The sequence below is a fragment of the Bos indicus x Bos taurus genome, chromosome 15 (genome assembly GCF_003369695.1).
Source record: "Bos indicus x Bos taurus breed Angus x Brahman F1 hybrid chromosome 15, Bos_hybrid_MaternalHap_v2.0, whole genome shotgun sequence".
NCBI lineage: Eukaryota > Metazoa > Chordata > Mammalia > Artiodactyla > Bovidae > Bos > Bos indicus x Bos taurus.
This window is the reverse complement of record NC_040090.1, coordinates 31,908,653-31,930,820: the sequence shown is the minus strand read 5'-3', so window position 1 is coordinate 31,930,820 and position 22,168 is coordinate 31,908,653. Positions and strand designations below refer to the sequence as shown.

The 22,168-nt window shown below is 56.1% G+C and overlaps 1 protein-coding gene across 8 annotated transcripts in view; it reads right to left on the bottom strand.

Moving 5' to 3' along the window:
* Window positions 1–1,119: 1,119 nt before the first annotated feature.
* Window positions 1,120–22,168, bottom strand: part of PDE2A (phosphodiesterase 2A) — a 96,871-nt gene continuing 75,822 nt past the window's right edge. For 4 of the 8 annotated variants that reach the window (XM_027562986.1, XM_027562988.1, XM_027562992.1 and 1 more), the window contains 25 exons: window positions 17,442–17,501; window positions 16,478–16,631; window positions 16,195–16,247; window positions 15,936–16,010; window positions 15,792–15,833; window positions 15,188–15,256; window positions 14,787–14,917; window positions 10,762–10,873; window positions 10,244–10,283; window positions 10,042–10,105; window positions 9,232–9,304; window positions 8,914–9,091; window positions 8,585–8,697; window positions 7,845–7,922; window positions 6,856–6,978; window positions 6,368–6,438; window positions 5,972–6,094; window positions 5,560–5,647; window positions 5,275–5,322; window positions 4,162–4,236; window positions 3,911–4,010; window positions 3,548–3,660; window positions 3,142–3,180; window positions 2,896–3,002; window positions 1,123–2,551 (listed from right to left, as the gene is read on the bottom strand). In XM_027562986.1, the coding sequence (XP_027418787.1) occupies window positions 2,341–2,551; window positions 2,896–3,002; window positions 3,142–3,180; window positions 3,548–3,660; window positions 3,911–4,010; window positions 4,162–4,236; window positions 5,275–5,322; window positions 5,560–5,647; window positions 5,972–6,094; window positions 6,368–6,438; window positions 6,856–6,978; window positions 7,845–7,922; window positions 8,585–8,697; window positions 8,914–9,091; window positions 9,232–9,304; window positions 10,042–10,105; window positions 10,244–10,283; window positions 10,762–10,873; window positions 14,787–14,917; window positions 15,188–15,256; window positions 15,792–15,833; window positions 15,936–16,010; window positions 16,195–16,247; window positions 16,478–16,631; window positions 17,442–17,501 (2,340 nt within the window). In that variant the 3' untranslated portion in view covers window positions 1,123–2,340. Of the gene's footprint in view, window positions 2,552–2,895; window positions 3,003–3,141; window positions 3,181–3,547; window positions 3,661–3,910; window positions 4,011–4,161; window positions 4,237–5,274; window positions 5,323–5,559; window positions 5,648–5,971; window positions 6,095–6,367; window positions 6,439–6,855; window positions 6,979–7,844; window positions 7,923–8,584; window positions 8,698–8,913; window positions 9,092–9,231; window positions 9,305–10,041; window positions 10,106–10,243; window positions 10,284–10,761; window positions 10,874–14,786; window positions 14,918–15,187; window positions 15,257–15,791; window positions 15,834–15,935; window positions 16,011–16,194; window positions 16,248–16,477; window positions 16,632–17,441; window positions 17,502–22,168 lie in introns of all 8 variants that reach the window. The other 4 variants (XM_027562990.1, XM_027562989.1, XM_027562991.1 and 1 more) reach the window with 2 other exon arrangements.

Below are 22,168 nucleotides of genomic sequence, written 5' to 3'. Positions count from 1 at the left end.
CTCTCTCAGGGTCGAGGGTCACAGGCACCTGTGTTAGCCCACACCAACGCTGGTGTCAGCTGGGCACAATTAGAGTAATCCTCTTCTGTCAGCCTGGAGCCAGGAAGTGACTCACCCCCACCTGGGGGCCCACTGACTGGCCTGGGGTCTGTGCTATGAGAGGACAGACTCAGGGGGCCCAAAGCAGAGGCTGAGCAGGGGAGGGGCCTGGACCCCACAGCCCCACGGGCAGGCTAGAAGCCCTGGGACCGTTCAGCCAGAGAAACAGATTCCAAACCAGAATAAACTGCCAGGCATGAGATGCAGACAAGCTCTATGGTCCTGGACACCCTGACGTGTCAACCGACAAGGCCGATACCCTGAGGCCATTGTGGGCAAACACAGGACCATTGCCTCCCAACCCTCCCCCACCAGGAAAGGAGAGCCTAGTGCCCAGCCCCTTAACATGCCAACCTTTACTCATCTGGGAGAAATGAAGAGGGAGAGAAGTTGGGAGGGCTCCAGGCAAGGTGGGCGTGGGGTCTGGAGACTGCCAATCAGAGCTTCCTCCTGGTCACCAGTCTGGAGTCTGCCCCTCTGTCTGTGCAGAAGCAAACCTCACAGCCAGGAGAGCAGGGAAATCAACCCCACAGACACAACCCAGGGCTGTATTTGATACACAGTCAGACTCAGGGCTACCCCTTTGGCTGGATTTACAGGGACACAGACAGGTATCCCTGTGGCTAGGAGAGGGTTCAGAGGCTCAGGCCTTGTCTGTAAGGGCATGCATGACTAAGGTAGACCAGCAGACAGAGGGTCTAGAAAGAGCGCCAGGTCACCTCCTGCAGGCAGCCTCCCTGATTGCTTCAGTCTCTCATTTGTCCATTTCCAGTCCACAAACAACCACCTCATGCTCAGGCCTCTGCATCTGCCATCTCCACCTCAGTACCCAGAATCTGGCACAGGACTGGTCTGGGGGTACCCCAACAGGTCCAAGACTCCCACAGAAGAGGGGCTAGGCAGCAGGGATGGGAGTTCCAGTAGCCTGGGAGTTCTTAAAGGCATCTGCCTTCCCTGATGCTGTTTCCCCACCACCAACAACCTCATGCACAAAGCCTGCAGACAGCCCCGTGGCGGAGGGTTGGTAGAAAGAAATAGATTTATTCTCATGTACAAAGCGGTCAGCCCACGGAACCATATACAACAGTTGCACAGAGTCCTAGAAAAAACGCATCTCTCTAAAGGCAACTCAGAATAGGTAAGGCAGGTGGCCCCCCTCCCCCCACCCCACAACACATACAGAACAAAACAGAGAAAGGAGAAGCCAGTGGCCAGGATGACCCCAGAGCTCCAGCCCTAGGGGGTCTCCCAAGCCCCGGGGCACAGGTGGATATGGCCTTGAAGAGGAGAGAGGCCCTGCCAGGCTGAGGCCAGGTCCCCCTCTGGCTGTAGGAATGGGGAAGGGGCTCCGGCTAAGGGGGTATACTCAGGGGGCCACTGAGGGACTCAGTGTCAGCTCTGTGCCCAAGGGGGCCAGGGACCCTCGGTGGCCTCTCCTGGGACTCCACAGAACTATGGGGACTTGGATCTAAAAGGGGTCTTAGAGAATGGATTGTCTCACCCTACTGTTTCGCAGAGAGGGGAAGGGACTTGCCCAGGGTCACACAGCCAGGAGGAAGCATGGCTGACCCATGCTGGGCCTGCCTCCCAACCCAGGGATCCTTCCTTCTCACTGTTCTTATCCTCCTCTCTTCCTGAGCCCCCTCTCCCCAGAGCACTGCACTGGCCCCCTGGCAGTGTCCTCCTGGGACCCTTATATCCCCAGGTCCCGGTCCTCACCATAAGTACAAAGGCAGTCCTCTGGGCCACAGGTGGTCCCATGGCTACTTCTAGTCCTCCAGCCAGGCTGATAACTGTCTCTAAGACCCACCCTTTGCCCACTCAGATGTCTCATGTTCTTGCCTGAGGATCCTGGGAGCCAGTGAGGGTGCCCCCACAGGAAAGGGCACAGGTCTGGTAGGGCAGGAATGGGGCCCAGAAGAAACCATCCAGCTGCCTCAGAGAAGGAGTGGCCTGGAGGGTGGGGACTTGCCAAGGTGCAGTCAGAGGTGCAGAGCAGGGTCCACTGCTCATTGGTTACCCCTGTGCTCTCAGAGGACAAGTGACAAAGTCTCAGTGAGGCTGAAGTCTTCCATTATACAGACAAGAAAGCTGAGGCCCGGGAAGGTCAGACCTCGCCCGGGTCACGTGGGAAGTCCTGGCCTAGAATCCAGGACCCTTGGCTCTGGTCCCAGGGCGTGCGGCCAGGCCCGTGGAGGCTTGTGGGAGGAGGCCTGGGCAGGGAGGGGTCCCAGGAGGGACTCACTCAGCATCAAGGCTGCAACAGCCATTGATGGGAGCCCTAGCGCCATCCAGGTCAGGCACCTCATACTCCTCGTCCAGGAAGTCCAACGAGTTGTTGCTCGGGAGGCCTCGGATGGTGAACTTGTGTGACACCTTGGTCCAGTGCTCACGATTAGAGGCCACGCGTTCGTACAACTCGGCCGCCTTGGGGAATAGGTCTTGCAGCAGCCTGGGGGTGGATAGAGGCAGGTTTAGAGGTCAGAAGGCAGACTGGGAGCAGCAAGAAATATCAGGGCTGGACCACAGGTAGAACTTCCACAAGAGCATGAGGCTTAAGACTGGAAGCTCAAGGAGAGCTTGAGCATCTCTTTCCATAAGGGACCAAGGATAAAGCAAACGGTACATTTAGGGGCAAAGCAAGAGACGGCTGTGCTCAGAGACAAGGAGTGGATGAGGTGGAGCAGGGCCAGGCCAGCGCAGCACTTGTGTCTGCTGTGATGGCCACAGCCAGCCCCGTCCCACTCCCATACCATCCCTGGGCAGTGTCCCCAGCAGGCCGCTGAGCTCACTCACTTGTAGATGGGCATTGCGATGTGCTCCATGAAGCTGATCTGCAGCTCGGGGATGTAGGCCTTCTCACGGTCCATCATCTCCATCGGCCTGTTGCCCATGGCCTTCTCCTGCAGGCATCAAGTCGTCAGGCCTGTCTGGCCCTCTCCATGCTCCAGAAACATCTGGATCAGGCTAACCCAGCCCCTCCTGGGCCCAGGCTAGGAACCCTCCCCCAACCTGGGCACCCTGAGGTCGCACCCCACATACCAAGTCTCCCTGGGAGAAGAACTCTTTGTAGATCAGCTCCTGAAAGGTCAACACTCTCATTACTTCCTATGAGTGTGATCCACCCGCCCACGCTCCTCCATAGCCCATTCCCAAGGGGGCAAACTGCGGCACTGGGACCTCAGGACCCGTCCTCACCATCCCTCGCCTGGGAGGAGGACGGTGGCTGGGTTCTGGCCCGTCTTCCACCAGCCACTCACTGATTTGCTGGGTGACCCCCCAGTGAGTCCAGTCCCCTCTCTCAATCTCTCCACTGTCACCTGAGGTGGTCTGGGTTTCTGTCTTCCCCACAGGCTGAGCTCAGCACTGGGAGGGCGTGCAGGCTGCAGGAGCCACACAGAGCCAGGCAGGGTGTACAGCCTGCGCCTTCCCAAGGAGTGGCACTTACCGCGATCTTCCTCGTGGTCTTCCAGCCCTTGGTCTGGTCGGAGAGGTCACAGGAGGTCATAAGGAGGCAGAGAAGGAGGCTGTGGTGCTGCTTGTTGGTTCGATCATAGCCCACTGTCGGGGAGAGAACAGGGTCAAGGAGAGGGACCCAGCATCCTGGGTCCCTGAGAGCAAGGCCCCAGGGCCCATCCCAAAGTGGCACAGGGAATTCAGCACCCTGGATGGGAGCCAGGGATGCAGAGCTGGGTCTGCCTGGTGGGCTGATGTTGGAAGGGATGGGTCTGAACCCTGGGGGTGCCCTCCAGGCGAGTTCCCCTCTTGGTGGTCCTTCCCCGATCTAGAGACCCAGGCTAGAGGCAGGCACCTTCGGCCATCTTTTGGAGGTCCTTGAAGATGCGGAGGTGGTGGGCCAGATCTGTGGCCAAGATGATGTCCCGCATCAGGTCCAACATGCGCTGATAATCCTGGGTGGGGGTGGGGGTACAGGGTCAAGGCCCAGACACCCCATCCCCTACTCCCCTAAACCTCAGGAACCTCCACCCCTCGGGTCTACCTCTCCCACATCAGGCCAGCTCCCAGCTCCCACTCCCTGCCCCCCACCCCCAGCCCCATCACCTTCCGGGAGAAGTGGTCAAAGATGTTGCAGCCGTGGGTGTTGAGGATGGCAATGGCCTGAGCGAAGTGGTGCCTCTGTGGGGAGAGGCGTGGTAGGGGCCCAGCTGGGGTGGGGCTGCTCCTTCTCACTGACCCCAAGGGAGGAAGCAAGCCAGCCTAGCCCTGGCCCCCAAACTGAGCAGAGCAGGCAGAACTGGGGAGTCGAGGGCTGGGGGCCAGTTCCCTTTCTGTGCTCTGTTTCGACCCTCCATATGACCCTGGGCAAGTCCCTGGCCATGTCTGAGCCTCAGATTCCTCAGCTGTCAGTCGGACGGACACGATAAGGTGAGCTCTGAGGGCCTCTCAAGCTGGAATGAATCTGAAATGATCCCTTGGAGTCTTCGACACTAATTCATGCAGGAAACATTTGTATGCTGACAGGGAAGGGCAGTGATGAGGCGAGGGCAAGACCCCTGTCTTCTGACGCTGAAGGGCTGTCACTCAGAGGAGGAGCCGACTCAGCCCAGGGCGTGGAGGGCAGGAGACAGGCTGCCACCAGGCCTCCCAGGAGGAAGCGAGTCCCTCGTCTCTGGGGGCGTGCAAGCAGGAGCAGTTCCAGAGGGGTGTTGTTGGGGGCAGAGTGGGGCAAGGCAACCTTGAAAGTTTGGTTTCCACTCATGCCAAGCCCTGTGCCAGATGCAGGGAACTCAGAGATGTCTCCAATTTTGTTTCTGCCTCCAGGAGCTCCATTGGGGGTGGGCAGACACAAATCAGTCTCAGGCAAAACTGAGCATGACGGGACAAGGAGCCCATGCCAAGCTGGGAGCAGAGGGGGTTTCACAGGGTGTCCTTAGACATGCAAAGAGAAACAGGCTAACTACAAGGCCTCCCTGGGCAAACCTGGGCTCGGGCAGAACCTGCAGCCTGACTGGCACCCCCAGCCACATGGGTACCCTTCCAAGCTCATCAGGAACAAGAGTCAGACATGCCCTGGGGGTGCTGCAGCTCTCCCAGTCTGGGTGGAAAGCAGGGCTTGGCATGGGGAGGAGCCGGGCCACAGTCTAGCTTCATGTTAATAAGTCATTGGCCTTAAAGGGACAATGGGGATGGGGATACTGGGCAGAATGGTGGTACCTCCATGACAGAGCCTTCCGAGCTGTAGAGCGCGGCCAGCACAGATTTCTGGAAAAACCAAAGAAAACTCCATCACTCCTGACATCCAGAGGCATATTAGGCACAGAACAGCCCAGCTCCTCCCACCCCCTCAGCACTCCTGCGTCTCCCATAGCCTGGGAGAGCCTCCTCCTGTCTCTCAACCAGCTCCTGGTCTCATGAGCTCCCACCACCCCTCAGGCTGGAGGGGTGAGGCTCCCAGACACCCCGGGGAGGGTGCCCACTGTGAGGAGGGCAGGGTCTCACCGAGGCCACCTGGAAGGAGTTGTTTGTGCCTCTGTGGTCCAGGTCGTGACACATGCAGGAAATAAACAAGGCAAAGATCTCCATGTCCCTGGTTGGGAGGAGACAGAGGACACGGAGGTGAGCCACAGCTCCCTCCTCCACAGGAGGGCCAGCTGGAGGAGATGGCTATAAGAAGGGAAACTGCTCCGTGGTCAGTGATTGAGCTCTTGACCACACATGTCCGGGAACCACCTGCACAGGGGCTCAGGAACCTGCGTCCCCATCTTGGAAAAAGGCCTTGTACCTTTCACACTGGGCTGTTAAGAGGATCCTGTGAGGCAATGCTGGAAAGTCTGCCGCACAGGAGGTGCAGTTCTGTCTCCAGGAAGGGGACCCCAGCAGCTGCCAGATGGGCACAGGGGCAGCCACTCACTCGAGGTAGTTGGTGAGCTCCAGGTTCTTGTAGAGCAGGTAGCAGAAGTGGGAGACAGAAAAGGCGTGCATCCAGTTGTGGTAGGGGGGATCCCGGTAGCCCTTCTTCACCATCAAACAGAACCTGGGGGTGGGGAGAAGGCAGCACATGGGCCTCAGGCTCTCCTCCTCCAGCAAGCCCTCCAGGCTCTGTCCTGCCCCATTCCCTCCCTTTTCTCAAGGTTCTGTGAATTGCCTCTCACTGGTGGATCCTCCCACCATTACAAGTCTGGGCCTCCCCTAGACATCCTCAGAGGTCCTTCCCAGAGCACAGGGAGCAATGGATGTGAGAGCAGAGGGCAAAGGGAGGCAGAGACGGGGCTGCTGGCACACGGAGCGGAGGGCTGGGCGTACACACCGGGCCAGTGTCGGGCAGTCAATTTTGTAGTTATTGATGAAATTCATGTCCTGCAGCATGCTCAGGATGGCCTGGACAGAGCAGAAGGAGGGATCAGAGAGACTGTCAGTTTCAAGATGCACCCCACTCCCCTTACCTTGGCCCTTCTTGAAGCCTCCAAAATGTTGGAGTCTTAGAACTTTTAAACTTGAGAACCAAAAAATGGTACAGCCAAGCATTCTTGGAGCCATGAACTTAGAAACAGGAGATCTAAGAACTCTTGGAACCAAGTTCCCACAAAGTCTTAGAAAAACAGGGATGGAGATGCCAATCCTGAGGCCATCGTTGGTTCCAGTCCAGCCCCTTGGCAGGCCCTGTGGCCCACGCTGGCAGACCACATGCCCCCTCCATCTCTTGATGACTCGGTCCTGCCAGGAATTTCCTATGCACATCTAACTTCCATCTCTGGCTGTCCGTCCTCCACAGTCAGGCAGGGTGAGCCAGCTCACCATGGAAGTGTCATCCTCAGGCAGAGAGCGAGGAGTGTATGTGAAACTGGCAAAGTTGGAGTCGATGGCAGCCACAGGCTGGATCCCGTCGTGGAGAAGTTTGGTGTACTCGTCATCAGAGACCTGGAGGGGACCAGCCAGGGCATCAGAAGACAGCCTCCACCCCATCCAACATCTTCAACCTCAAATGCCCACAGTGGCGGGGACCTCCCACTAGAATGCACCCCAGTTGGGTCTTCCATGGGTTGTCACTGGGCAGGAGAACACCATGCTCCCCTCGCCATCCTGCAGCCAACCTACTGCGCCTCCTTGCCTGGGCCCACCCTCATCTGTAACCGCCTCTCCTTGTCAAAGGGTGTTCTCTGCCTTTGTTGACACCATGCCTTTCTTGACACCATGGCGGCCTTCCACAGACAATAACTCAAAGATTCCTTCTTTGGGGAGGACCATCCCAGAGCCAATCCTTCCTGCTACAGTTTTGACCCCAGCCACAAAGTCTGGGGCCATTTGGTTTGGACACAGAGGAGACGAAATGTTCAAATGAACAATGACCATCACATACTCTGAACTAAAGTTCCAGACAGCTTGTCCTGCACAGGGTCTGGGGATGGAACTGCCTAGGACTGCAGGACCACTGTACATAAGGGAGCTGCAGGAGGACCCTGAGTGGGCTTCCCAGCTGTCAGCAGTCCCAGGATGGGAATTATCCCTGGACATGGGGAACACCTGGGTGAACCATGCTCTCCGCTGGGCTGAGTCTTGCTGCCAGCTTTGGGGCTGAACCAGAAATTGCTTTGCAGAGAGGCTGCCCCGAAGGAGAGCAGGAGAGCAAAAGCCCAGGCACTGCTCTTATCTTCAAGAGAGGGTGATCTGAAAGCCCAGCCTGATCCTGGGCACCAGAGGATTCATGGAGCTAGGGGAGGAACAGGGGGACTACAGGGGACCCTGGGGGCCTGAGAAGGAGGGTAGAAGCTCTGTGCAGGGCTCACCTTCATGTGGTACATCATCATCTCATTGGCAAGGTGGCTGCGATACTGCGCCTCATTCACTTTCTTGTATAGGAGGGACTTGTGGGGGAGAGAGGGAAAGACAGGGCTCAAGCAAGGTGGCTGTGAAATACCCAGGACCAGGACAAAGGGATCAGATAGAACCTCCCCCAACTCCTGTCCCATGCTGGGCCTAGTCTGAGCCTTCAAGGTCCAGCCCAGAGTAAGGAGCCCTCTCCAACTTTCATCCAGACCTGCCCTCACTCCTCCTCCCCAGGGCCTCTTAGCACTTGATTTAGCACTTTGCATGCTCTCCTGAGCCTGCCCCAGCTTCAGTGATGGAGCCTGAGGCCCCTAATGGAGAAAAAGAAGCAAGGAGGGGGGATAGCGTTAAGGATCTACGGGTCGGATTCCCAGGTCAGAGCTGCCAGTTATGGACAATGAGACCCAACAATCCCCACAAGAAGCTAAACAGGGGCTCAGGTTGAGGTTGCTTTCGGAAAAGGGGGAAATAAAACATAGTCCTAGGAGGCTAACTGGACAGGATTGGAAATAGTATCCCCAATTTTCTGATGGGAAACTGAGGCCAGAAGTGACCAGTAGGTACTGAAGACTGCACAGCAACCCAGCAGCAGGGCTCTGAGCCCCAGGGGCGGGCGCAAACCCATCTGGACAGAGCAAGGAGGGCCATTGTGGAGAGGAGAACAGAGGGTCCTGCATGGGCCTGCCCCTGTCCCGCTCACATGGGCAATGCTGATGCCACAGTAGATGGAGAAGGCTGTAGCCAGGTCTTCATCAAACTTGCTGAACCATGGTCCATTGATCTTGTTCACCAGCTCGGCCACACCGATGACCTCTGGGGACCAAAGAGGAGCTAAGATGAGCCAGTGGACGTGTCTGATGATCTGTCCTCCCAGGGTATCCTCAAGGGACATCACAGGCTTGGGAAACCCCATCCCTTCGGCCCGGGGATGCTAGGGTGGTAGAGACGGCTTGTGGACCTTCTGCTCGGCTCCGCCCCATCCTTTCAGGCCCCGCCCCGGCCCTCTTCCGGAGCCACCACAACCCGCACCCTGGTTCTCGTTCTTGATGGGGAAGCAGAGGATGTTGCGCGTCCGGAAGCCGGTGCTGTCGTCCACGCCTCGGTAGAAAAGCGGATGTGCGTAAGCATCTGGGATGTTTAGGATCTGGCCGGTGGTCGCCACATGACCCGCGATGCCCTGGTCAGCGGGAATGCGGATCTCATAGCTCTGCCGGGGCAGGAATGGAGTTGAGAGAAGGGTTAGTGGCCGGTCACAGAGCGGACGATCAAACGTAGGGCCTGCTCCCCCGAGGACTCCTGGCCCCCAGGACCACGGCCACACCCTCCCCCCACACAGCCCTGCCTCACCTCATCTTCCACCACGCCCCCATCGAACACCTTGGCCACCAGCTCGTTCTGATCCAGCAGGAACACAGAGCAGCTGTGGAGAGATGGCATTGGTCCACAGGGCCCTGACACCCCTCTGTGACCACCCCTCAAATCTCAGGACTTGAGGTGAAGCCTAGATTTCCGAGGCCGGGAGGGAGTGACCTATGGTGAGACTCTCCTCAGGGCTAGCCGACTCCAGACATTAGTTAAGATGGATAATTTTTTTTTTTTTTTGCTAGCACCTACCATGTACCAGCTGCTGCTGCTGCTAAGTCACTTCAGTCGTGTCCGACTCTGTGTGACCCCATAGATGACAGCCCACCAGGCTCCCTCGTCCCTGGGATTCTCCAGGCAAAAACACTGGAGTGGGTTGCCATTTCCTTCTCCAATGCATGCAAGTGAAAAGTGAAAGTGAAGTCGCTCAGTCAGACACTGTATTAAGAGCTGAGGACCCACGGCCTGCAAAGCAAGCAGCGTGCCTGCTGTCATCGGATGTTACAATCTAGTGAGGGCCACAAGCATGAAATAAAAAATCACGCAAGACATGGGTCCCACAGGAAGGCAATGGAGGGGACGTCCCTGGTGGTTCAGTGGTTAAGACGACATGCTTCCAATGTAGGGAGCGTGGGTTCAGTCCCTGCTCGGGGAACTAAGATCCCCCATGCTGTGCAAGCCAAATAAATTACGATGACAACAGAGGGGGGAATAAAGAGGGGAGGAAAAGAGAGGTGATGACTGAGGGCCAGGGTCTCTCTCTCTCTCTCCCTACTCCTGGGTGGATTCACTCACATCTCAGCATTGCTGAGGTTCCTGGCCTCTGTGATGATCTCCTGGAGCAGCACGGAGACGTCATCTGCGGGAGGGAGAAGCATGGGGGACTGTGGTGAGACCAGGCTGGAGTGCTGACAAGCCTGCCTGCCTCCCCTCCTCGAAACACCAGTCCCCCGACTCCCACCCCATAGCCAGGCATGGAGGAGGGCAGTGCACTCACCCAGATGAGTGAAGAGGTTCTTCGCCACTTGGAGAAGAGCCTGGAATGGAGAAAAAGGAGATCACAGGGAATCAGGTTGCAGGGGTTCACCCTCTCCAGCCCCCTGCCTCCGTCAGCCTGAGGGTCTTCTCATTCTTTCCCTAGGGCTCGCGGGACAAGCCGGAGACTGAGAGAGTCTAATTGTATCATTTGGCTCTAAGGGAAGGAGTGGGAGTTCTAGTCACAGGGAGGGTGAGCAGGAAACCTGAGCATCCTGTGTTCGGTCCCCTTGGACTCTAGCCATCCAGATGTTGTTGTGATGCCCAATCCGAACACTAGAGGGCGATCGCATACTGGGCCTGCAGCCAGAGGTGCCATCCTGAAGAGCTCCAGTTCTCCTCTTTAAGAGACTTCCAGGGGCCTAGGTAGTCTCCCCACCACTGGCCCCAAAACCCATGGGCTTTTCCCTTGTGGATGACTCTCTGGGGCTGAGAGCTGGGGGAATTGGCCCCCGAGAGCAGTCAAGGCAGGCCACGCACCTGGCACTCACACTTGAGCTTCTGCTCCTTCTGGAAGGCCAGGGTGCTGGTGAGCACTGTGCTGGTGTAGTGGAAGCAGTGCTGGATCACGTGCTCGTCCTGGTCTGTGAACCTGCCAGGGTCGGGTGGTGGGGGTCGCCGCAGAGGGACAGACCACAGACTGCTCTCCCCACTCCGCCTCACCTCCGTCCCTCCAGAAAGCCCACCCAGAAACCCACCAGCTCACCTCACCCTCCTCTGCTGGGGCCGCTCACCACCCAGGCGGCTTGGGCCAGCTTCCGCCTCAGAGTTGGGGGGCTTCTAGGGAGTGGGCTCTAATCCTCCTCTGCCCCAAATGTGTTTTCCTCCTCAGACTATTGCTTCTCAAAGCCAGAAACTTCTCAAAGTCTCCCTCCTCTGACTTCAGATTTACCCAGACTGAGGCTGAGTCTTTCCCCTCAGACTGGAGACTCGCCCAACCGCAGGCAATGTGTTCTCCTGCCCCTCTCCCCCAACCTCAGGGAGGGGCGGTGGCACTGCCCTGTCTCATCCAGCTCCTACACTGTCCTCCATTCCCTGGAACCTGCAGGCCCCGATTTGGTGCCTCCACAAGTCCTGAGGTGGTTGTGGGCAGGGCAGTGCCCATATCATATTCATGGAGCTGGCGGGCATCAGACAAGATGGGCCTGAAGTCCTGAGGAGGTCATTCAATCTGGCCACCCAATGATTTATCACCAGGGAGCTTTGTGGGACTTGGGCTGGGGCGGGACCTGGGCTGTGGACGTGGGTAAGCCTCTCTGGATGGGGATCACAGGGAGATGGAGTATTCCTCAGAGACTCTGACCATTTCTCAGCCCCAGATTTCCCTGCCAAGACCCCTCCCCATTTGGGGGCTACCTGCAGCACTCCTCTCTGCTGGGGTATCCCCCACTCATGCTTGCCATCCAGTGATTCGGGTCTAGACCCCAATCCCCACGGTGCTGTGTCTGTCTCCCCACCTTCCTTCCCACTCCATTTCAGGCCCCTTCATTTGGTCCCACCCACCTCTCTCCCCTATTCTATGGGCATCTCAGCCTCAGCCACAGTAAGATGCTCATCATTCTGAGAAAACCTCAGGCTCTTTCATACCTTCATGCTTTTTCTCACACTGTTCGCTCTGCCTAGAATACCTTTCCCACCGTCCCCGCTCTGTGCCCTAAAAATAAACATCAAGTCTTGAAGCCAGTCTTGAACTCTGACTGTATCACCCCCTATCCAATGCAGAGCCTGGTACGGGGGAGATGTTTGCAAAGTGTCTGCTAAAGTCTTAAATGTACCTCTTCCTCTGCCACCAGCCTCATCGCACTCCCAGATGAAGGGATGTTCTCAGGCTTCCAGGATGCTTCTCTACAGTGCCTGCTCTGAGCTGAGCACCACCTTGGCTCATGCAATTATTCAGCACTTACTCCCTGAAAGATGTGGAACCTAGAGATGACCTTGTCTCTGCCCTGAGCCTCAAGGCTGTCACCCAGTTCCCATCTCATTTCCCTTCTATTTCCTCTCCTCCAGGTCCAGGACCATCTCAGAACCCAGGCTGGCAGCCAGAGGCCACAACCCTTGCTGGACTTCCCACTCTGCACTCTCCCTCCCAAAAGGCCTACCCAAGGCCATCCAGCCAGCACAGGGTCAGACACACTAGGTATTCAATGTGTGCTCACTGAGTGGCACAAATACTCCCACACCAGGATGCTCACCATTCCCCATGACACAGACCCCCATCCTCCCTGCCTCAATTAGTCCTGCCTTGTTCCTGTCTTCATTTCCCCAGGCCTCCAGGCTGGCAGGTCCTGCTACTCAGACCTGACTCCCAGATCTCTGCTCCACCCCTGCAGACACTATCCTTGGGCTTCTGACCCCTCTCTAGTCCCAACATCTCCAGTCTCCACTTCCTGCAGGAGCTCTGAGGCCTCAAACCCAGCTTGCCAATTTGGGCCCCAGGGGCCAAGCATCTTGTCAGCATCTCTCTGTGCCAGGCGCCAGAGTGAGGAACTCCACCCGTGGCAAAGGTCATGAGGAAGGAGGCTTGGCATACGCAAAGGCGGGATTGAGCCTCAGGAGTCCCCCTGGAAATTCTAGAGCATCTACCCCCAAAACCAGAGTCTGCCTACTTTACTGCTTTGTGCTCTCACCTACACCTCTGACTTTACAGGGGGCTGTCCCCCACCACCTCTCTCTGAAATAAGAGTTAACTTACAGCTCCAATTAATAAAGTTCCTGTGTGTGACAAGTGTTTCAACCCACAAACTCCTTTGGAGGTCCTCTAGCCTGCCTGAACAGGTTCTTCCAGCCACATGTGATTGTTCACAGCCTCCCAACTGTGAGAGGCATGAGATGTTCAAAATGTCTAAATACAGATTCCTTTGAGCAGTTAAAAGATTGATTAGAAATTGTATTGGTGAAAGGTTTTTCACTTGTTGGGCCAATGTTTCTGCTAAGTTTCCATATCCCTTACCTACTGTGTCCCTGGGAGTGTACTGATTAATATAATTGGTGTATAGGAATGTAAGTAGTAGCTTTAATGTTTATAACCTTGGACCCTTGAGTTAATTCTTTTCTTGTTATAGCCCACCACACCTTTGCCCTGTTGGAATGCAACTTTATCTAATGCTTTTGGAGGGTGGCGCCTGACTTTAGAATAATCACCTTTAGAGAAAAATAAGTTTTCTGAAGAAAGGATCATAAAATGTTAACAGTCCTCCTGGCCAGAAGATGATGTAAATCACCTAAACTTTTGCATATGATAAGTTTGCAGGAAGAAAGCCTGGCTTACTGCTGACTCTACCCCTTCCCCCATTATCCTCTATGCACAACTTAAGGTATAAAAACTACTTTGGAAAATAAAGTGCGGGCCTTGTTCACCGAAGCTTTGGTCTCCCCATGTCGTTCTTTCTCTCACCTTCTGGCTGAATTCCCATCTGGAGCGTGGAGGCTCGTCAAGCCTACTAATTTTGCCTGGGCTTCTAAGATCTGACCAGGGAGGCCTTAGTGTCTCCTCTCCTTCGGGAGACTGGGAGGACGCCTGCAGCCTACGTAGGTGATGCAAATTCCTTGTCTTGGAATTTTATTGGCTTTCCACGTAAACCAAGTTATTCAGCCTCTTTTCTCCACTGAATTTTCTCACTGAGCTATCCTTATTTAACCACTTTTTATATCTTTAATTCTATCGTATCCTGATTGCCGAAGCTGTCTCCCCTTTGAATTCCCTGGATCCTGCCGGGGCTGGACCCCGGCATCTCTGCATCCTGGAATCAGAATGCAACCCCTCACCTGCCCACTACTCCCTACTGCTGGGCATGCTGGACCAAGTGTGGCAGCATTCACATCCTGAATGTGCCCCCAGGACAGATGTGGCTAATCACAGCACTGTTTCTCACTAAACTAATACAATGCTTCAGGCAGCAATTAATGAGTTGGTGCAGGAACATGAAATCTGTGATACCACTTCCATACCCCAAATCTGACCTCAGTTCTTGAGACATACTTCCTGACTAAGCCTGTGTACCTGACTCTTGTCCTGCCCACCCTTCTGTTTCACATGATTCTTACAGCTGCCTATCAATGCCTCTGAAGAGCCTCAGCTTAGCCCCACCGTCATGCCTATTCCCTTGAGCCACTGTCCACAACGTCAGTGATGTTCTGGGGGTCCCAGAGAGTTCACCCATCCTAGAGCACATCGCTCCTCCATCAGTTACCAGCAGAAATGCTAATACAGGGATGGCAAGTCGGGGGAAGGCCAGTACCAAAACATGGATAATCCAAACTGTAGGAAGTAGAAACGAGAAGGGGAACTTGTTTGGACCTCAGCATGATTTTACAAAGCCCAGTGGAGCAGCAATAAGGGTCTATTGCTCTCATAATCTCAATCTCTTACACAGACAAACCATTCAACCCACCACTGCTAGAATATCACCCCCTGCCCAGTACCCTTCCTACACTGTTACCCGAGTCAAGTCCCGCCCAGCCTCTCAGCTCCATCTCCTGACCCACATCCCTTCACCCAGACTCACAAGTCTCCTCCGAGCTTGTTGAAGGCACAGGCCAGGGCCACGACCTGGTCAGTGGCCCGGCTGATGACAGGGACACAGAGCATGGCCTGCACCTCACAGCCCAACATGCTTTGCAGCTGTTGCATATCCTCCTGCAAAGGAGAAGCAAGAGGGGAGGCAAGTCAGGGCAGGGAAGGAAGAACATGCTTCCCTCCCACGCCCTCCACCACACTCTGCAACAGGAGGGTCTGAAGGGCTCAGGCAGGGTGGGAAGTGCTATGACACAGGGTGGGCTAGGAGAAAGTTCCCGGGTCTTGTCTCCCCTATTCCTAGGTTGCCCAGGCCCAGAGAACCTGGCCCTGGGGACTGGGCAGAGGGCTCTCCCCTGTCTCCTCCCCTGGTCCAGCCAGGCCATGGCTTACGGAGGTGAGATCTTTCAGCTGGATAGACTTCTTGTCTTCCACCACTTGGCCCAGGCGTCCTGTGGTCAACTGAGGGAGTACGGAGAGCCAGTCAGGGCCCAACTCTTCCCAAGATCAGGCCATGTGAGACCTCTCCCCTCATCAAGTCTGGAAGTTTCAACTACCTCTTCAGTCAGTCCAAATCGTGGATGGAGTCAACATTGAAGAGTGGGGGTGGGGGGTGGGGGGAGTAGGCTCTTGACCAGAATCCCCTATGAAGGACTTAAGGGTCTTCCCTAACTAGGAGAGAAAAAAGCAGAATCCAAGGATTCTCACTGATCCTAATGGATTCTAAGAGAGCCAAGCCCAGAGATACTTCAACAGAAGTGACCTGGCCCCAAGTAAACCTTTCTGTAGATTGTGAGTGATTTCTCTTAAGGGATCCTGATCATGAGAGGTTGTGATCTCTCATAACGTTTCTAAGTAGATCTGAAGGTCCAGATAATTCCATCAGATTCCAAGAGATTCTAGTAGATTCCAGTCTCAATGGGCAGATCCCAGGAATACCTGGTCCACTTTAACTGCTTCTGCAGACTCCAACACAGGGGACAGACACAGGACTCACCGGAAAGCTGATCTCTTCCTCCAGTACTTTATCTCCAATGACCTGATGGGCAGAACGACGTGGGCTGGTTAAAGGACAGACAAGGTTTTTCCTCTCAGAGACCCAGGTCCCTCTCCCTGCCCCACAGTGGCTCTGGGCCCTCACCTTGCAGGAGAGCTGAAGATTGTCCTCGGATACCAGCAGCAGGCAGCAGCGGGATGCCTGGGTCTCCTGTTGCAGCTGAGAGGGAGGGACACAGCGAGGGGCTGACCTCGCATCTGGGAGATCCCCACTCCCCACCCTTTGCCTTTCTGAGGCTCGCAGGTAAGTGGAGAAGAGAGGACATCTGAATCTGTACTGAGATGGAAGCTCAAGAGGACTTCCGTTCCGGGAGGAACACAGTGGTAGGGGCACAGGGACTCACATATTGGAGGACTTTGAGCTGCAGGGAAGATGCATCCAGGTCGTAGAGCTCCCCTGCGATGGCGGGGCAGGAGTCAGACAGAGGGCCCACAGATTTCCCCCAAGGGCGTGCACCCTCCAATTCCACCTCCCACCCAGTTCAGGATCTCTTCTTCAGTTGCTGTCCCAGCCAGCCCCCGGCCGCGCCCCAGCCGCAGGCCCCGCCCACCCACGGACCTTCCCACCCGTGGCTCCGCCTTCACAGGTTCGCGCCCCGCCCCTCCCCGCAGCGGCCAGGTCCTCACCGCAAAGCTGCAGGATCTTTCGGTCTTGGTCTGTGTATGCGACCCCACCCTTCTGGTCTCCCGCTGCCTCCTCCGGAGGATTCTGGGTCGCTTCCGGGGCCACGCTGGACTCGCGCTGCTGCAAGGCCTGCACCCTTTTCAGGGCCACCAGGGTCTGGGGCGGGCGGAGCGGTCAGCAAGCCACACTTCCCACCTTTATCGCCCTCGCCACCTTGGGACTCTAGCCTTGGTTTGAGCTGTTCCCTCTGCCTGCGGTGCCATCGCCCTCCACCCCCACACTCCAGTGGGCTCCCTCTTTCCCCGGAGAGTCCCTCGGTCCATGATCAGATAAATACTGGGTTTGTCTCCACCCCTAGCCCCGAGACTCTTCCAAGGCAAGAACAGGGTCAGATTGCTCTGTCTCTAGAACCCATGGGGAGTCACTGTCGTTGAGTTCTTGTTAAAGTCACAAAATCATAATCTCAAGGAAGAGCCTCAGTATCATTATGTAGATATTCCTTCTTCGGTTCAGTTGAGTCGCTCAGTCGTGTTCGACTCTCCCCAACCCCATGAACCACATCATGCCAGGCCTCCCTGTCCATCACCAACTCCCAGAGTTTACTCAAACTCATGTCCATTGAGTCGGTGATGCCATCCAACTATCTGATCCTCTGTCGTCCCCTTCTCCTGCCTTCAATCGTTCCCAGTATCAGGGTCTTTTCAAATGAGTCAGGTGGCAAAGTATCTGACTCGCCTAATATCACTAGTACTCTAAGTAGGTCAGTGCTATCCTTATCCTGATTCTCAGATGTAAAACTGTGGCTCAGAGAGCTTAAGTGACTTGCTCAAGGTCACACAGCCCAAAAGTGCGACCCTGGAACCCAGCTCTGTCCATCTCCCTGGCCAGATCATCTTCCCATCAGCTGTGATGAGGGTCTTCAGCAGCCCCCATCCCCCATCCTACCCCAGCCCTACCCCCACTTACATGCTTCTCCACGGCTTGCAGGCTCCACTCCTCATTGTCACTCAGCTGACCACAGTGCACCTGGAGGGGAGAGAGAGGGGAACCAGCTGTGACCTCCCCTAGCCTCTTGTCTCTACCAGAGCGCCCTCCCTATGCCTGACACACACCTGTCCCCACCAACACATACACACTCCAGTCTGTGGCCTCAATGATAAGTCCATCCTCGGACCAAGCAGATGGCTGGGAAATCCCCTCCTCCAGGAAGCTTTCAAGGGCTAATCCAAAGAAGTGGAACTTTTCTGATCTCTGACTTTTCAGCCACTGTTCCATCTATAGCACAAGCCAGGTGTATAGTGAGGGACAGGGGGTGACCTTGGACCCCCTCTGCATCTCTCAGTCTATGGAGCTTTTCAGGCCCTGATGATAGAATCAGTATTATTAACTTCAGCCTCCCAGCTCCATCCTTTCTGAGTTGGGATTTGAGCCAACCCTAAGTCTGGGATAGGGGAAGAAGCCCACCATGTACAATACATCTGTTGTGCCTAAAGAACTCGGGAAAATGGATGGATAAATGAAGGAATGAATGAATGGAGTGACAAGGTACTTTGCCTTGCATGTGATTCTCACCAGCCTGTAAGTCAAGCTTCCATCTTTCAGACGGAAGGCCCAGAAAGGCTGAGTGACTTGCCCAAGGTCACAGAGCAGAAAATGGCAAAGTTGGGATAGCACTGCCCATTCCCTCCCTTTCTCTGCCCACATCTTCCCCTCTCTAGATCCATCTTCATCACCCCACCCCTTGTCCTGTCCCTCTCCAACTTCTCTGTGTCAGCCACCTGGAGTCCCCTCCGCCCATCTTTCATCCTCTGTGAAGTCTCTTCTCCCACCTCTGCTTGGGTGCTTGGTGAAGAAAATGGTGGGGGCGGTGGTTTGCACTGCAGGCCCTGACAGCAAAGCTCCCCACCTGCGTCACCAGCTTCCGGACACCTACTCAGAGCTGCTCACCACCTGCGGGACTTCCCACAGTGCTTGCACTGGGGTCCCCTCCTTCATCCCCCCCACTACTCAGCAGCCCCTGCCTGCCTGCCTCTGTTCTAGGTCCCCTGCCAGGAGCAGATGGAGAGGAGGAGACCAGCAGGTTCTCAGGAAGCTCACAGCCTGGCTGGGGGGGTGGGGGGGATGGAGGAGGGCGATATGATGGAGGGGGGTATAGAACTTCATACCTGGGGAAGAAGAGGGCAGACTGACTGGGTGGGAACTTAAAGGCTGTGGGAGCTCAGAGGGGGAGGGCACCTGGGGAGCTTCCAAAACTGGCACTGAAGTCTGGGAAGACAAGCAGAGCCCAGAGAGGATGCTGCAGGCAGGAGGCTGCTGGGTAGTAGGTGGTATGAGGAGCTGAGGACCCAGGCAGGGGTGCCGTCCGTGGTACAGGGGGAGAGCAAGGCTAAGGAATTGGACTTTAACTTGGTTGTACTGGGGATTCAGGGCAGACTTTAGCATCTGCAGACCATGGTCTACGAGGTAGGGAGAACTGGACAGAGCAATACTCGAGGCAGGAAGACCCGGAAGAGGCCTGGGCCACCAATGGTGTGGAAGGTTAGGCTCCAGATGAGGCTCCATCTATGATTCCCATAAGACAGGTTGTTGAAAGGGGCTGGGAGCATGGCTCATTTGCATATGGTTTACAGAAACATGTTGGCATTTTACTATTAGTAGATGGGGGAGGACATCCTTCTTGTTCCTGCCACCTGGACTCATCTCTCAGAAAAAAGGAAGGTTGGGACCCCTCTAGGGCTGTGGGGTTGGCAAAATAGCCTGGTCCCAGGTCAGAGCTGGGAGGTTGAACGAGCCTCAGAGGGCTGGAGGGAAGGAAGGAATCATTGAGTCCTCTCCACCTGCTGGGCTTGCCCCTCCCTGCATGCCTCGTGGGCTGCCTCCGCCCATCCCAGCCACCACGTGCACAAACACAGGGCACACTTTCATGGAGACCCTCAGTGCCCCCCAACACACACACACACACACACACACACACACACACTGTCCCATAGAGATATCAGGCATGTGCATACCTGCACACATACACAGTGCAAAGACATCCACACACTCACAGTGACTACCATGCACACGTGCGCATTCACACCTGTACACAGGATACTTGAGTTCACATACTGGAGAGCCATGCACACGCTTCTGCCCATCCCTGCCCCCTCCCGATAAGCAAACATAATCAGCACACACACACGCACGCACACACACACACACACACACACACGGCTCCTTGCCCACCAACAGAACGCACAATTGTACCTACTCTTGCTAACTAGGGGGCGGGTCTACGACCCAGTGGGAGCTCTCAGGAGTAGGGACCAGGGCGGCAGAGAAGGTTGAAAGCCCAGCAAAGGCCCACCCCCTCACCAAGTTCAACAGAGCTAAAGGACACCCCTTCCCCCAAGTAAGGAACTGGTACAGCTGGCACAGCTCAGAGAAAGAGTGGGCACAAATCACACATCAAATGCCAGAGACCAAAGGCTCCCTGCTCCTCAATGGGACTTATTATCCCAGAATCGAAGAGCAGAGCCAAAGACTCTGCAAAGAATCTGCAATCAAGTCACCCAAGCTGCGAGCTGCAGGAGCCCAGAGCTCTGCGCAGGACGGCATGTCCCTCAGAGAGCCCTCTGCTGACCCCATCTCTATCAGGCCCCAATATTCCTTGCAGGGCTCCCAGGTTTCCTTGCTGTCACTTGCCATCATTTGCAGTTCTCTCTTTGTTTTGCTCATTTGTTTAATGTCCAGTGCCCTCACCCCTCCAGACTGTGTAGTCTGTGAAGGCAGGGCCCGTCTGGTCTGTCTCGGTCACTGCTGCTATGTTCGCATAGCACAGTGCCTGGCGGTGCTCAAGAAATATGCCTTCAATTGATGGATGGGTGAGTGGATGGATGGAGGGATGATGAATACAAGAGCAGAGACCCAGAGAGGGGAATGGGGCTTGTTAAGGGAGGAGCTGGTGAGTCAGCCCTCCCAAGTGATCTGCCCTGGGTACTCCCTTTACCCTCTAGAACCTTAGTCCTTGGGATCTGGCAGCAGTGGCGAGGTCTGGGGATGCCTATGCTGTCTCTCAGAGGATGTGAGATCCTGTGGCCCCAGGAGCATAGGGCAGGGAGGGGCATGGAGCAGCCGGACAGGATCAGCCAGACAGGATGTGTCAGACCTGTATGCTCTGGGGAGGGGATGTCCTGGAGAAGAACATTTCAACTTGAGTAGGAAGGGCCAGGCTTGGAGGAGAGGAAGATTGCAAATAATCCAAATACTTTTCAAGAGCTCCTCACTGCCCAGGGTGTTTGAGGAGGTGAGCAGACAGCAGTCAGGAACTCCTGGCAGCCACAGGTAGCATCCTGCTCACCAGCACGCACCCCACTCCTCAGCCTTGCTGTGTCACACTCTTCCCCTCCACACTCCATCACCCTGACTCGGCTCATGCTGGTCCTAGAATATCCTATCCCTTCTTCTCTGCCTGTTCCCCCTCCCGCCACGTCCCAAAGTCTCCACTGTGAGGCACCCCTTGGCCCTCCAGCATTATTTCATTTGGCCAGTAGTGGTCTGAGGGTGGCCCTGCCTTCCCCGGGACTGAGGTTCTAGAAGGCAGGAATGAGTCTGACTCCTCTCTCTGCTTCAGCACCTGTCCTGGGGCAGGCAGGGCCCAGAGCAGAGTTTTGCTTGGGTGCCATAAATTTAAGTGATCTGACCAATCCCCGTTGCCAACACACAGAGCCTTTCCTACCCCCAGGAGAAGGCTGAAGCCTGAACTCCTGGTCAGACATGAGCCACGGTGAACAGCGCTCACAGCAATCATCCTTCTTCCTGTCCACAAGACAACAACCTTCCAAGCATCTTGCCATTGTAGGAGCTGCTTCCTTACTAGCCCAGCCCTCACAGCCCCCGACACAGGAAGTCCTTCTAGGAACTTGGCACCCCAGACCCCTTTCCCTCAACAGAGGTGGGCGACCAAGCCATCGCCTCCCACGCCCCACCTCTGCACAGCGTGCCTAACCCAGGTCCTCCTCCAAGCGACCAGCTCTGGGACAGATGGGGACCAGAGGAGGGAAGCAAGCGGCGCTGAGAGCTGGGTGCCAACGGCAGATCCTTTCCCTGCGGGAACAGGAGCTGGGGGTGGCGGAGCAGCTTGCGGGAGAAACCAAGGGGGCCGCCTCCCCCTCCATCAGGCAGATGGGGCTCCGAGAAGACCAAGCCAAGTGTCCCTTCCTTCCTCTCCCCGTGGCCGCCCCCCGCGCCCATCGCCCTCCCCCGCCAGCAGCTCGGGAAAGGTCAGGCGCCTCGGAAACCTTTAATTTCGTTTTAATGAGCTCGGGAGGAGTCCCCCGGCGGGCGCTCCGAGACCGGCTCATTTATCTGTCCGCGCCCTTAACCGAGGCGGTGGTCCCCTCCGCGGAAGTCGATCCCTAATAACGGCGATTTGAGGGCGCTAACCCTTCGGTTCTAAGGACTGGACACAGATTTTGAGGGTGCACTTCCCCACGGACCCTCAAAACCTGTGTCCAGTCCTAAGAGATTGGAGGAAACACAGAGCCGGGACCCCGCAAAGCTCACCCAACCCCACAGGGGGAGCCGAAAGCGGGGAGCTCCGCGAGGGGGCAGCAGAGAGCAGGAGGGGCCCTGGCTCTGGGTGCCGCCGGCCCAACTCCCTCCACCCAGCAGCGACCCTCCTTCCAGCTGAGGCCCCCTCCCCTCCAGTC